At 41.1% G+C, this 16,357-nt stretch overlaps 1 protein-coding gene across 1 annotated transcript in view; it reads left to right on the top strand.

The window, feature by feature from the left end:
* Positions 1-1,532: 1,532 nt before the first annotated feature.
* Positions 1,533-16,357, top strand: part of LOC311136729 (nuclear receptor subfamily 2 group C member 1-like) — a 29,865-nt gene continuing 15,040 nt past the window's right edge. Inside the window, exons 1-8 of the mRNA XM_084170989.1 lie at positions 1,533-3,492; positions 9,522-9,651; positions 10,000-10,236; positions 10,581-10,659; positions 10,759-10,938; positions 12,456-12,645; positions 13,949-14,045; positions 14,620-14,813. Of these exons, the coding sequence (XP_084027115.1) occupies positions 9,583-9,651; positions 10,000-10,236; positions 10,581-10,659; positions 10,759-10,938; positions 12,456-12,645; positions 13,949-14,045; positions 14,620-14,813 (1,046 nt within the window). The 5' untranslated portion in view covers positions 1,533-3,492; positions 9,522-9,582. The remainder of the gene's footprint in view (positions 3,493-9,521; positions 9,652-9,999; positions 10,237-10,580; positions 10,660-10,758; positions 10,939-12,455; positions 12,646-13,948; positions 14,046-14,619; positions 14,814-16,357) is intronic.

Below are 16,357 nucleotides of genomic sequence, written 5' to 3'. Positions count from 1 at the left end.
TTGAGAGAAATAAGCTTTTTGTGTGTATGGAACATTTCTGGGATCTTTTATTTCAGCTCATGAAACATGGGACCAACACTTAACATTTTTCTTTACCATCGGGTTCTTGGTCACCTCCCTGACCAAGGCCCTTCTCCCCCGATTGCTCAGGCCGGGTGGCCAGCTCTAGGAAGAGTCTTGGTGGTTTCAAACTTCTTCCATTTAAGAATGATGGAGGCCACTGTGTTCTTGGGGACCTTCAATGCTGCAGACATTTTTTGGTACCCTTCCCCAGATCTGTGCCGCGACACAATCCTGTCTTGGAGCTCTACGGACAATTCCTTCGACCTCCTGGCTTGGTTTTTGCTCTGACATGCACTGTCAACTGTGGGACCTTATATAGACAGGTGTGTGCCTTTCCAAACCATGTCCAATCAATTGAATTTACGACAGGTGGACTCCAATCAAGTTGTAGAAACATCTCAAGGATGGAAACAGGATGCACTGAGCTCAATTGCGTGTATCATAGCAAAGGGTCTGAATACTTATGTAAATAAGGTATTTGTTTTTTATTTTTAATAAATTAGCAAACATTTCTAAAAGCCTGTTTTCGCTTTGCCATTATGGGGTATTATGTGTAGATTGATGAGACATATATTGTTTTCTCCATTTTAGAAGGCTGCAATGTAACAAAATGTGGAAAAAGTCAAGGGGTCTGAATACTTTCCGAAGGCACTGTAATTCACCGGAGAAAGCTTCCGAGAGAGCGAGCAGTGCCCCTCTCTCTATATGTAGCCCATGTATCTGATGCTGTCTGGCCAGAAACAGTATGACATGTCATACTCTTTTGGTCCAGACAGCATCAAAAACATGATCTACACTTAGTGAGACAGAGGGGCGCTGTTTCGCTCGCTCGGATGCTTTAACGGAGATTGACGCGTCTTTCTGTCGGTGCGCATCTCCTTCAAATAAATGATCAGTATGTCAATATTTTATTTGGAAAGTCAAGGAGGTACGGTAGGGCGGTCCAGGCCCCCTAAAGCCCGCCCATAATGCCGGCAGGACTTCCGTTGTCTAATTTTCCCGAATAAAAATATCCACTTTTCACAAAGTTCAGACCACATAACAGGGCAACAATGTGATTATACAGATATACTAATCACTATATTTCACATTGTTCGTCTGCATAATTTAAATCGAACATTAATTTGCATAAGACAAAATCCACTTAATTAATAGTTATTGCGCTAGTATCCTATGGTGACAATGACATCTATAGTGCCACCAACTGATCTGGTGCAGCCATCTAAGGTTGCAGTGACTTTATATTCACACAGCTTCTAAAGTTTACATACCAAATTCCATGGCCCCATGTCCATCGGTTCATTTCCTATAGCCCTGGTGTGACATGGTTCCATCTAGTGGTGTAGCGTGGCCGATTTCAATGCTGCAACTTATAATTCACAAATTCATTAGAAGCTAATTAATCGAGTCTATATACCAAATCTGGAGTTAATCTGATTTAAGAATAAGATTTTTTTTTTTTTATGTGCATTAGCATATGTGCATCTATAGGTACAGTGCGGCCAAATTTGAGTGGGGAGGGGAAAAATGAAAACCAGCTGTTATTGGCAGTGAGGTTTGGAACTCTCTTATTGGTATATTAACTAATTTACCGCCTGGTGATGTCACCAGGCAGGCCAAAACTCCATCCCCCTCAAAACAGGCTGAAATTTCAGGCAGTCTTTACAAACAGCTCTTACACTAAAAGGGCATTATCATCATTTTCACTGTATTATTCCAACCTCAGAGTGGAAATCTATATAAAACACAGGAAAATCATGTTTTTTCCCTCTCCACACTCAGACCACTCCCAGAGTCGTAGCAAAATTCTTGCTTGAGAAATTGCTCTTTGCTAAGAAGCAATTGTGTTTCTTTTTGACAGTTTTAATTGAAAACAATCACAGTAAGTTACTTAATTGTACACTGAAATGATTTGATATTAAGAAAAACTGCTGCATTGGACCTTTAATAGTATCCTTTTTTTTTGAAGGTATCAATGCCAAACTGAACATGGTTCATCATGGTAATGTCTTTGATGACCATAAAAAGTTTTAAGTTGATAGGCCACTGTGGAGTGGATTTACAAAGGATTTAAATGGGCAAGTAAAATCTAATTTCCTCATGTATCAATAACTCAGACATCTCTTATTCAATCCCTTAGCTTTTCTCAAACTAAATTGAGATGTACCATGGGCCTACATACCTAATTTGGTGTTATTTGGAAGAAGTTTTTCAACGGTTTTCAAAAATGTCCAAGATGGAGGAAAATCTATCCTGACAGACCTTATTATGGGTCCTTGAGTTTCAAGTCTCTACGTGAAACGGGGTGACAGATATGAGCATTTAAGTGAGACTGTTTATAACAGTGCCCCCTATAGGCCAATCTCTGCCATTATTTTTGACCAAGTCATGGTCTCTAGTTTGTGTGCCAAATTAGAAAAAAAGTTACCAATCTATGCTTGAATTATTTATTAAGTCAAGGAAAAAATTATTCATAGAATAAAAATAGGTTTCACAGCTTTGCTGTTAGCCCCTAATAAGTGATTAGTAGGTCTGCAGGTCTGAATAATCTATGTTATGATTGATCATTACTTTGAACCAAGGGCGATATTGTGGTGTAGACCGTTTAAAAAAGCTTGTCATTTCCACCTAAGGAGGATGAGCTGCCAATCAGCGGTCTACTCGCATAAATATATTTAATGACTGGTGTACGCCCACACCATTCCAACATAGAAAAGCTGCTTTTAACATACTTAATTACCATTTTTTTGGAAGGAAAACTGAATTATTTTTCATAGAAATCTGGAAACACTGGACAGTTACTTTAAACACAGTTGACCAGCAGCAAGGGATGAAATAATGTCTCAAGACATTGTGTAGCAGCAGGTGACAGTGGACACACTACAGCATTATGTACATCATTGTCATTAATTGTAACACTGGAATGAGATGGTTGCACTGAGGATGCAGCAGGACTCAAAGCAAGCAAGCATGTGTAAAAACCAAAGTCTAAAAGAGTCAAGCGGATCACAGAAAAGCCACAACTTTGTTGACTTAAAAGCCTATAGTTGTGATATTCAATCGAATAGGCTACATTTTGGAAACCTTCCGACTCGCGATGGCCGGGTGTTCGAGCTAATGCGCGTCACAACGTGTTTTGAGGGAAAAGGTCATGAACTCTGAACCTGCAGCAAACGACAGAAAAAGAACATTAATTTATTACCTATACAACACACAATCCGAGTAAAAAAAAGCACAGTAGGTAAAACAACTGGATTGTGCGTGAAAAGCTGCCATGAAACAACGCGTTGGTCAACTCTCATGCATCACCCAAGGAAGAATACATTTGCCAAGCCAGCAGCAGCCCGAGGGGACGCTGCCATTAGCTAACGTAGCTAGTTCGTAGGCTTAACTAACGATTCCGGACCAAGAGTGCACCAAAACCGGCAAGTAAGGAGATTATATCAAAACCATACGGAAACCGTTATTTGGCACTAAACGACATTGTGTAGTTAGCTAAATCAAACAATAAATAGATATTCGTGTGCCAGTTATTAGCTAAAACGTGTTCGCTAGCTGTGTGAATCCTGTATGAGAATGCTAACAAATTACCTAGCGCGAAGAAATTGGTTCGATTTCCGGAGTTGATGTTTAAATATGAACACCTAGTTGGTTTGTATTGTATTAACAACAAATTGATTTAATTGCTAGCTACATTTGTGCGTTCTGATTCCTTGTTGTCAAACGCGAAGTCCCGCCACTCGCTGGCTGCGTTTTCGTATGGGCCTTGAACCCTAGCGCGCTTTAACCCTTCAATGTTGACCTTTCACCCACAGGAAAAGAAATACCTTTATCTTCCGTATCGACTTCATATAGTTAGTTACTAGACCTGAGCGTGTTTGTTGTGCTTACAATCATGGCTATTAATGTAAGGCTAATTCACTAACTACATTTTGTGTGATATTTCTCAGCTTGGTGAAGACGGCTGAAGCTAGCTAACAAGAATGCTAGGCCGTGCAATACTACCACGGTGTGCGCAATAGATAGTTAGCTAGTCAGCTAACATGTAATGTAAATTCCGAGTTGCTCAACCACTACTCTCACGAAGTTAAGTCAAAACAAAAGTAGGCTATACAACATTGACTAACTATCCTGTTTGCTCACATTAGTAGCAGTTAACGACCTAGCTAGATTCCTGCATAGGACCTGTGCCCAGGCTGGGCTGCCATTTCAAAACATGTTGCTTGCTAGCTAGTAAAACTGACCCATATTCACAAACAAATGTAACGTTATTATTGTAGGCAGGGAAAACCCGTTTTGGTGATTTCTGTTATCAAAATAAATAAATCACTGCATGTTTTGGACTCGTTTGTACCCGATTAAGTACAATGCCATTGGAAATTAATGTTGAATGTATATATCAAAAATGTAAGTTGAAAATTATGCTTTCGCTGCTTGCTGTTGACAAGACATTTGGATAAATAGCCAAACATGCTGACCACATTGCGTGCGTTGCAAAATAAATGTACATATACATTTATTAGTCCCCTGTAGCTCAGTTGGTAGAGCATGGCGCTTGCAACGTCAGGGTTGTGTGTTCGTTTCCCACGGGGGGCCAGTATGAAAATGTATGCACTCACTAACTGTAAGTCGCTCTGGATAAGAGCGTCTGCTAAATGACTAAAATGTTATTCAATCATTGCACCCACACTGTTCGCTCGCGTATGCGGAACCAGGCGCTAAAATAGAACTTCGTTCTGTTTTTGACGCGCTGCAAGTCCCGCCTCTCCCATCTCCTCATTGGTTTTTAGGAGCATATTCCCACGTGGGTGATTGAAAGATGAACTGTGGTCCACACTCCAGTCCAGTTGGTGGTGGTAATGCACCTTAAAATTGGTTGCCAACCGCCATATAAAGTCCAAAGAAGAATCCTGAAGGAGGAGAGATTACTAGAAGCGAACTCGGTTTACCCTTTTATCTGTGGATTAATTGTTGGAGTAGAGGACCTTGTGCATTTCAGGTAAAATAACAACCCAATGTTTATATCCCAGGACGAATTGGCTAGCAACAGCAAGCTAGCAAGCTAAATTGCCATAAATGTTTAATGCTTTTCGACCTGTCCCCAAATTAATATAGTTGGTTCAGAGTTCGTTTTGATATTTCAACCTGCATGTCCTGATCGGGTCTGGTGTGGGTAAACAAAATCAACATTCGCGCGATGGCGCACGTGCGGTCTGGTCAGCATGTAATGTCAAAACAGCAGTTTTAAACTGTCCAAATCTATGACCAACATGCAGAAACAGTTTGTGATAGATTTCATGTTTCAATATATCTATACGTACATGTGCCACAATAGTAATCATATTACTTGTGTGTGTGTGTATATATATATATATATATATATATATATATATATATATATATATATATATTTAACAAGCACATTATAAACCGCACACACACCAAAAAATCTGTTGTTTTGACAAGTGGCAATAAATCACTCATCAATATGTGCTGTTGAAACTACCACAACTCAAAAAACACACGGACCTGGAGGTATTTTTTATATCACTGGTTAGAGGACAACCTGCAGAACACAGTCATCTACATTTTGATTCAATTGGGTCGCCAACGCGGTAGGCTAAGTGTAACGCAACACTTCTTTTGTTAATCACTTCTATCGATATGATGTTGAAATCAATAGAACAGGGGGCAAAAGTTTGGGGTGTAGCGCTGTTTAAACTAGCACTATTCAAAGGCGACACGGAAACTTGGAATATCCTATACATGGTTGTTTAGATGAGACCTTTTTTTATCTATACTGAAAAGAAAAGAAACGCAACGTGCAACAATTTCAAAGATTTTACTGAGTTACAGTTCATGTAAGCAAATCAGTAAATTGAAATAAATTCATTAGGCCCTCATCTATCGATTTCACATGACTGGGAATACAGATATGCATCTGTTGGTCAGAGATACCTTTAAAAAAAAAAGGTAGGGGCGTGGATCAGAGAACCAGTCAGTATCTGTCTGACCACCATTTTCCTCATGCATCGTGACCCATCTCCTTCCCATAGAGTTGATCAGGCTGTTGATTGTGGCCTGTGGAATGTTGTCCCACTCTTCAATGGCTGTGCAAAGTTGTTGGATATTGGCAGGAACTGGAACATGCTGTCATACACGTCGATCCAGAGCATCCCAAACATGCTCAATGGGTGGCATGTCTGGTGAGTATGCAGGCCATGGAAGAACTAGGGCAGTTTTAGCTTCCAGCGATTGTGTACAGATCCTTGCAACATGGGACCGTGCATTATCATACTGAAAAATGAGGTGATGGAGGCGGATGAATGGCACGAAAATGGGCCTCAGGATCGCGTCACAGTATCTCTGAATTCAAATTGTCATAGATAAAATGCAATTGTGTTTGTTGTCCGTAGCTTATGCCTGCCCATACCATAACCCCATCGCCACCATGGGGCACTCTGTTCACAATGTTGACATCAGTAAACCGCTCGCCCACAAAATGCCATACACGTGGTCTGCAGTTGTGAGGTCGGTTGGACGTACTGCCAAATTCTCTAAAACGACGTTGGAGGCGGCTAATGGTAAAGTAATGAACATTACATTCTCTGGCAACAGCTCTTGGTGGATATTCCTGCAGTCAGCATGCCAATTGCATGCTCCCTCAAAACCTGAAACATCTGTGGCATTGTGTGGGTGACAACTGCACATTTTAGAGTGGCCTTTTATTGTCCCCAGCACAAGGTGCATCTGTGTAATGATCATGCTGTTTAATCCGCTTCTTGATATGCCACACCTGTCAGGTGGATGGATCATCTTGGCAAATGAGAAATGCTGACTTACAGGGATGTTAACAAATGTGTGCACAACATTTTAGAGAAACAAGCTTTTTGTGCGTATGGAACATTTCTGGGATCTTTTATTTCAGCTCATGAAACATGGGACCAACAATTTATATTTTTGTTCAGTGTCTATATTGGAGTGTATGATGTTGATTTCGGGAGGCTGACATCACGAAAAGGGAACAAGCCACTTTTTCTGATAGTTAACTTCAAAGAATCATGACGCGGCATAGGATATTAACAGTGACAATGGTTGGCTGCTACTTAAGTTTGACTGTCAAATCCATGTATTGGTTTTGTAAAGCCTTTTTTTTGTGCAACTTTTTCTTCATAGTTGCACACCTCATGTAGCCTGGCCTATATGTTGATAAGGTTTGTATCACAACTAAAGTGGCCAAATAAAATTAAGCACATTAATCCGCTTTACAACCGGTGTAGAGTTTGCGTTTAAAGTTTGGGGAAGGACATTTTTACCACAAAATCGCACCTTTATATCATAATCGCATTTGCGGTCACTTTTGAGAACAGTGTTTGCTAATTGATTGCATTTTGGAACATTCACACTTATAGCCTAGTGCCGTGTGCGCATTGCTGGTCTTATAATGTGAAGAATAGCCTAATAGTTTATCAACATTTTAAGCTAAACGTTCTGATCTGTTTTATTAGCCTCATTGCTTTTAAACGTTTTTTTGATGCAAGTGGTTATATTAATTTGGGATCTATCGCATCCCACAAGTTGACCAGTAGAATAGGTAGTAGATTGTCATAGTCTAGTGCTTTTGCTGTTCGTTAGGCCTACTCATCTTGTTGGCTGACGAAAAGTAAATGTGTACAGTTCTAACATATTTAATATGCGCCTCGGAATTAGATAAGGGCGCTTGCCGTTGCGTCCCTGATGTGTCAGTCTTCACTTGTAGCCTACTCCGGAGCTGAGATGCCCGTGAGAAGGACCCGATCATGTGACTGGCATTGGCTAATCAAAATTGAGATATCTGATAGAGCCATGTGAGTGCGAGGTGCTTCGGAGAATGGTGATTGGCAGCTGGGCGAAGGGAATTATAATTATTATATTCAGCCCAAGGGCTTAACGGCCACTTTGGCTGCAAAAGGCATGGATTTTTTATGGGGCATTACGGATGCCGCCGTGAATTCGAGGCCTGGTGAAATATTATCAAGTGCTTGTCAAATTGAATGAGAGACTGATGAAGGGTGTCAAGTCTGCCTTTCATGTGACTTTTTCCCCCAACTCATCTATAGTCGCATCATGCAGCCTTAGAATGTATTAAAAATCATAACACATAGCCCAACATTTGTATCACAACTGAAGTTGCATAAATAACTCTAAATTAAGCATATAGGAGGACTTGTTTCTTTGATAACCGCTCAACACAGAAAAGCCACGTGCGCACTCCCTCGGAAATCGTTTGGAGAAAATATCCTTTCTATTTTATTCATCTGTGTTTTAATTGTGTTCTTCATACTGTAATATCAAATAATACCACGAAATTCTAAGAAAATCTTGTACGCTAAATGAACTAGTGTAGCCCACAGCCATATTGCATAGCCAGATCAGGGCCTAACATAAGGACAACTCAGAGTATGCTATTCTGTTCTTCTGAAATAGACTACATTTCCTTCATATCATGTTTCTTTAGACCTGTCTAAAATAAATAATGGATTTATTGGCTATATTACATGGATTTATTATACTTTTTTTTAAATGTAGATATTCTAAAGGTATGCATCAGTGGCTTGTAGGCTATGTTTGGAAGCCAAGAGCTGCTAAACACGTGCGAGCGGTTTGGATGAAATGATTGAATAACATGTATGTGTACATTTATTTTGCAACACTCGCGTACGCTACGTGGCTGGTTTGGTCTGGACTGGTCTGTATGTAAGTCCTGCGCACCCCAGTGTGTGACAAAATCAATGGTACAACACCAAAGATATTCATATTTTTTAAGTAATTGATCTTATGTTATCGTGATGACTACACTTTTATTCTAACATCACCAATCTGAGGTAAAAAGGATGTGTAATCCCACTCAATTTTATGGGGTGAAAATGCAATCTTGTGTAAGGTAGTAACTCAAACGTTCCACATTAGGGAAATTAGCGCAATCTAAAGTAGTTTTATATGGAAAATAATTCAGCATGTCGATTTAAGCTGCTAGTATATGTTGCCCAACCACAAACCATTGCAACAATGACCATGTATTTCTCACTCATTTAACCATTTAGAGAGTAAAAAAATGCTCTCAAACTAAATTTTACTGGGCTCTCTTAACTAGAGCCTCCATAGACTGTGCAGCAGCCTGAACATTTGACGTTCATAAGTACTGCGTGTAATAATGTAGGCCTATGTTTGTCCTCATATTGTATAGACCTGTTACTGGCCCATCCTTTATGCCTAGGACCAACTATATTGTGTCTATTTCAGGATGTGGTCTTTCAAATCTTTTCGAAGCAAGCCAAAAAATTGTTTTTGCTATGATATTAATAAGCCCATTTTCTACACATCTCACTGTCTGAGACCTTGTTCTGATGCAAATATGTTTATTATCGATTATCAATGCATAACCAGTAACTGTGAAACATTCCTTCCTTCCTCCACAGTTTTGATGTGCCTCATGGGGCTTTGATGTGAGCAGCAGCAGAAGGAAACAGAATCAGCATCATGGACGGACAGACTCAGAGGATTCAGCTGGTGTCAGCTGATGGTGGCATGATGGGACACCGAATCCAGGTAATGTAACAGACCGGTCATTTCCTGACATGATACATGGCTGTGACATTCATGTCTCAGGTTATCTCTTACCCCGAAACTATAGGTCAAGGCTATTATTAGTCAACATCTGCATGACTAGTAGCTTCATATGACTTCAAGGTTAGAAAATAGCAGAACATAGCATCAGGGTTAGATTCCAGTGGAAAGGTACGGGACAGGACACTATTAACAGAATACTGTTCATCTTCAGCATTTGATTATACCAAATAGAGCATATTGGCTTCAGACAGTATCCTAACCCAATATCATTTGGCTGTAGTATTTATGTTATTCTCATTTGACTTGATTCTTCTACTTTCCTTCCAGATTGTGACAGACCAGTCCACGGGCCAGAAGATCCAGATCGTCACTGCATTGGAGCAGGGTTCTGGTGGGAAGCAGCAGTTTATCCTGGCTAACGCAGATTACTCCACGGCAGGCAAGGTAATCCTAGCCAAACAAGAGGCCTCGTCCCCGGGCAAGGTGATCCTGGCGGCCCCAGACGGTTCAGGGGTCAACCAGCTGCTGTTTGCCTCCCCTGACCTGGGCGGCCAGCAGATCCAGGTAGAGGCCGCGGCCAGCACCACCAATATTCTAGTCTCTTACTACCATCTACTCAGAATATTGCTATCCGCAATATTCTGGTTCCCCAAGCACAGATTAAAGCTACGATCTGGGAATAGTTTTTCAGCAAAACAGCCGCCCTGCCATTTGTTTTTGTATACAGCTGAGGGTTAGGGAAATGTAACCCCTCTCAAATTCATATTAGACAGCGCTCTATATGCAAGGATTGACAGTCCATTTAGTCCAGTACTATGCTTAATCTGTGAGGGAAACAGGCCCCTAAATGTACCTTTGACACTTGATATGAATGCCTCTTTTGCTTTTTGTGTGCGTTGTATTTCCAGTTTGTGACGGAAGGGTCAGACCAGGCCCTTTCCAAGCCCGTGGTGGAGTACTGTGTGGTGTGTGGAGACAAGGCCTCAGGTAGGAATGACATGCACTTGAACTTGTGTACACACACCCTCTCTTCTTATTGTGTGACTGACTCCTCCCCCCCCCCCCCCCCCCCTTCTCCTTGCCCAGGACGTCACTACGGGGCGGTGAGCTGTGAGGGCTGTAAGGGTTTCTTCAAGCGCAGCATCAGGAAGAACCTGGTTTATACATGCCGGGGGTCCGGAGAGTGTGTCATCAACAAGCACCACAGGAACCGCTGCCAGTACTGCAGACTGCAGCGCTGCATGGTCCTGGGAATGAAACAGGACTGTGAGTATCTGCCCCAATCACTTACTGACGTTCACGTAGGAATATATAATGTTAAACAAACATGCTTCTCTAACATGTTAATTAAGGAATGGTGTCAGTTTGTCAACATCTGCAATGTTCCACAATGCCCTGAGTTGCTTACTAGTCAGTATGTTTGAGGGGATCAGTTTGAGCAAAGTGGAGGTGCAGTATCGCTAATATTGATCACATAATGGCTGTTTACACAGCCACTCTAAGAACGCAAATCTGATTTAATTTCTATATCTAATATTTATTTCTGCCCACACTCACTGATGTAGCCTCTGAAGTAGCACACAGATGCAATGCTAATTTCCTGTCACTGTGATTTTTTTGGGATGGTTGTCATGGTAACGACATGTCATGTGCAAAAAATACACTTCCGAGCAAAGAAATCTGATCTGAGCGTCCAGACAGAGGTTGCATATGGAGGATCGGTTTTGAATCAGATCCAGTAAAGCCTTGTTCACATTGACAGTTTGATTCCATATCTGATTCAAATCTGTTCATTCCAGAAAGCACATGGAATCAGATATTTCAAGCCACATTTCAAACCACCTACAAAGGTGGTTTGAAATCAGATTCCTGGCCACGCGACTTGTCTGAACGGTCAAATCTGATTTATTTGCTGTTATTTGGCGTATCTTGTTGCTTGCTAGCTACGCTGTTGAGAGTTTTGACAAAAACATGTGGTAGTTAGCTAGCATGTTAATTGTTTACAAACAAATTAGTGAATGTGCTAGAAAGCTAAACAGCTACCTAGCTAGCTAGTTATGAGCTAGTTGACTGCTGTGGCTAGCCAAAAAGGACTCGTTTTGAAAGTTGGATCATCTTATCCTTTGAAACTTTAAAAGTGTTCTTACACTATGATTTTTAACATTCAAAGCAACTGGGAAAGGTCCATGGGAGGCGTTGTTTTTACCTTAGCTTGCTACATAACTTCTGAGTGATTGGAAGCACGAGCACCACCACCAATCAGCCTACACCACTGCTCACACACCCGTCATTACTATGACAACTAGCGTAGACATGTCAGCAAATGACTGCTGTCTGGTCACTTGTAACTTGCTGTTTGGACAGTCAGTATTCCAAAATGGATTTGAAAAACAAAACTGAGCATTAAGGCCTGCAATGTGAACAAGGCTTTAGACTGCTTTTACATAGGCAGCCCAATTTTGACCAATCAGATCTTTTGCCAATAATTGAGCTGCCTGTGTAAACGCAGCCATATGGAGGTGGTATGAATTGTAAATCAAAAGATCAGATTCCATGTGTTTTTTTTGTTGCTGTTTACATATTAGGAAAATATTAGAATGCAAATTAATTGGCGAAAGATCTGAATTTAGCTGCCTGTGTAAACACAGCCATAATGAGGAGTTATTTGGGAAGAAAGGTGATTTGTAAATCACTGGTTCTGTGTAGTCCGACTGCAATGTAGTCGATCACAAAATGCACATAAGGTGGATTAGAGTTTCAACTGTTCTCTTCCTCTCTCTCAGCCGTTCAGTGTGAGAGGAAGCCGGTGGAGGTATCCAGAGAGAAGTCTATCAACTGTGCTGCGTCTACAGAGAAGATCTACATCAGGAAGAACCTGTGTAGTCCTCTGGCTGCCACGCCCACCTTCGTCACCGACAAGGAAACCGCCAGGTACTACAAGGAAACCACCAGGTACTACAAGGAAACCGCCAGGTACTGCAGCTGGCTTAATGGCCCCATCACATAGACCAACGCAGCATAAAATGATGAAACCAACTCTATGTATTTCATTGGGGAAGTTGGGTTGGAGTGGCGGAATATAGGTGCATGAGGTCACATTAAACACAGCCTCAAAAGGCACGGAGCGCATACTCCACCGTAAGCTCTGTGTGGGATGCGTTGCCAGTGTGTGTGAGCCCTAATTAATTAATTGATGTTACTGATTGGCTGGAGAGTGGACACACCTGGGTTCCCAGGTAGAAATCAGTCCGTAGAGTCCACTCGGAGAGGAAGAGGTGAAGCGAGAGGGATAACTGGGTCCAAGATCGGTCTTCTCCAGCAGGTGACGGTTTCATTTTTCTCCGCTCACCAAGCAAGGAGTTTTTGTATGGAGGTCAAAAAGAAGGTCAAATTTGGTTAACAAGAAATGTAATTGCTTATTTGCTACGTGTGGCTTTTTATTTGATCAAATAGAAGTTCCGTAATGCTTAGGTTGTACTGATATAAGTAGGACACGTGACAACCCGGCAACGTAATTCTCATTGGCTAGAATTGTCCCACCTGATCTTGCCTCCTCCCGACTACCCTCCATTTTTTAAAGACATTTTATTTCATTGTTAAAGTGGCCACTTGAGAATCTGGTCAATATAATGGATAATCTGTGGTCCACTGGATTTATGCACCTTTGCCCTTGTGGAATGAGAATACTAACCACTGCTTCAGCAGTCTCAATCATTCATAATTGGGGGCGGCAGGTAGCTTAGTGGTTAAGAGCATTGTGCCAGTACCGAAAGGTCGCTGGTTCTAATCCCCGAGCCAACTAGGCGAAAAATCTGTCGATGTGCCCTTGAGCAAGGCACTTAACCCTAATTGCTCCTGTAAGTCGCTCTGGATAAGAGCGTCTGCTAAATGACTAAAATGTAAAATGTAAATGTAATAATTGGACTCTCCTCCACTTCATCTGCACTGATTGGACAAGATTTGATAGGTGAAAACAATATGGTGGAAGCTCAACATTGGCTGTGTTTAGACAGGTAGCCCAGTTCTGATCTTTCTTTCACTAATTAATATTTTGACCAATCAGATCAGCTCTGAAAAAGATCTGATGTGAACAGATCTGATGTGATTGGTCAAAAGACCAATTAGTGGAAAAAATATGCCTGTCTAAGCGCAGCCAAAATAGGCTAGCTTTCAACCTTTTTTCCAGATTAGTGCAGATGAAGAGGATGGTGAGGGTAAACCTTCGAGATCTCTGTGGGATTAGATGGTAGAATTGAAGTGTTGTTTGTGTTTGCAGGTCAACTAGTTTGCTGGAGTCGAGCATGCTCCTCAACATCCAGCAGCCATTCCCCAAGCTGGAGAACACCATCCTGGTCCCCACATCCCCTGAATCGGTTAGTAACTACAGCACGGGGGGCATAATACATAATACATAATTTCATAGTTAGCTCGCATCCACCCATGGGGTACCACTCAAAAATGATAGTAAAAAAAAAAAAAGTACACATACAAAGCATTGATCACCATGATCATACCACAGAGCCAAAAAGTTACAAATGTAGTATGTAAAAAAAATGTGTCCATCCAACCACCCACCTCCTGTAATTTATTTTCAATAAATTAGCAAAAATGTCTAAAAACATGTTTTCATTTTGTTATTATGGGGTATTGTGTGTGTAGATGGGTGAGAGAAGAAAATATATGTAACACATTTTGAATTCAGGCTGGAACACAACAAAATGTGGAATAAGTCAAGGGGTATGAATACTTTCTTGAGGCACAGTATAAGTGAAGACCATCTCTCCCAGGGCAATAGGAGACACCGTATTTCTATCTGTTTCTTATCTAAGGAAGGAAATATATCTATTCACAAATGTTTACAATGGGAAAGGATTGGGACTCCATTAGTAGTTTCCATTTTTTCCATTATTAATAATGGTGCTGATTGTCCCTTGTACCCCTCCATAGAATGACCCGTGTCAGGGCGACCTGAGCACGCTGGCCAACGTGGTAACATCACTGGCTCACATGAACAAGGCCCGGGAGATGAACGACATTACCGACGGCAATGACCTAATGGGTGTGGACGACCCCCTTAGCAACGGAGACAGCTCAATGACGGATCTCCAAGGAGATGAACAGACCGCCAGTGACATTACGCGGTGAGGAGATTTCTTATACAGGATTTTAAAGCTACATTCTGGAATTTGTTTTTCAGCAAAGTGGCATCGCCGCCACTTATTTTGGTGTACAGTTGAGGTATAGGGCTAGGGAAATATAGCCCCTCTGAAATTCATAGACAGTTTTCTAGATACTTAGACTGACAAATACCCACATGATAGGTTAAAACATTTTGAAGCTAGACAAAATGTATTTGACCATTGAACAAATTCTCAGATCCCAGATTTGACCTTTTTTTAACCCCCTAGAGTCGATTGACACACCGAATCGAGGTTACATAACAAAATAAAAACATAAATCCGTCAGTTTAAGATAAATGTTTTTTTGTATTGGATGCATCTCAATCCACCGCATCCGCCAGTGTCGCACTTCCACGTCTGCGGTGAAAGCTGGCAGAGCTAAAGTGGTGTTTGTCAGACCATGATGCATCCTGAAAATCGGTCTTCTCCCGTAAACATCTAGTGTCCGTACAGTTTGACCTACAGGGGGAGACTCTCACGAACACGATGGTGTTCTCCGTTTTGCCCTACGATCCCCACAAGTGTCAGGAGACTCGTCTGAAGTCGGTACCGTCGATGTGCCAACTTCTGTTTGGTAGCGTCTGAACTGTTTGGGCTATAAACTAATGGGACCCCACTGTGGAAATGGGAGATTCTCACGAACACGATGGCGCTCCGTTTTGCTCTAGGACCACCACAAGTGTCACGGGACTCGTCTGAAGGTAACCGGTACCGGTTTAAAAAAACGAATGGAAGTATGAAGGTAGTTTAGTACCTATGTTTATATTTTATTTTTACTTCTCCTAGATTTATTTTCTGACTGTTCTTTTTTGCCATTTCTGGATGTGTTACATTGCCTTGCAAAATTATGCATCCCCCTTGCCATTTTTCCTATTTTGTTGCATTTCAACCTGTAATTTAAATGTTTTTTTATTTGGATTTCATGTAATGGACATACACAAAATAGTCCAAATTGGTGAAGTGAAATGAAAAAAATTACTTGTTTAAAAACATTCTAAAAAATGTATAACGGAAAAGTGGTGCGTGCATATGTATTCACCCCCTTTGCCCCTAAATAAGATCTGGTGCAACCAATTACCTAAGTCACTTAATTAGTTAAATAAAGTCCACCTGTGTGCAATCTAGGTGTCACATGATCTCAGTATATATATACAGTGGGGAGAACAAGTATTTGATACACTGCCGATTTTGCAGGTTTACCTACTTACAAAGCATGTAGAGGTCTGTAATTTATATCATAGGTACACTTCAACTGTGAGAGACGGAATCTAAAACAAAAATCCAGAAAATCACATTGTATGATTTTTAAGTAATTAATTTGCATTTTATTGCATGACATAAGTATTTGATCACCTACCAACCAGTAAGAATTCAGGCTCTCACAGACCTGTTAGTTTTTCTTTAAGAAGCCCTCCTGTTCTCCACTCATTACCTGTATTAACTGCACCTGTTTGAAGTCGTTACCTGTATAAAAGACACCTGTCAACACACTCAATCAAACAGAC

The sequence above is a fragment of the Coregonus lavaretus genome (assembly GCF_964263955.1).
Source record: "Coregonus lavaretus genome assembly, chromosome: 11".
NCBI lineage: Eukaryota > Metazoa > Chordata > Actinopteri > Salmoniformes > Salmonidae > Coregonus > Coregonus lavaretus.
This window is presented reverse-complemented; position numbering and strand designations above follow the sequence as displayed.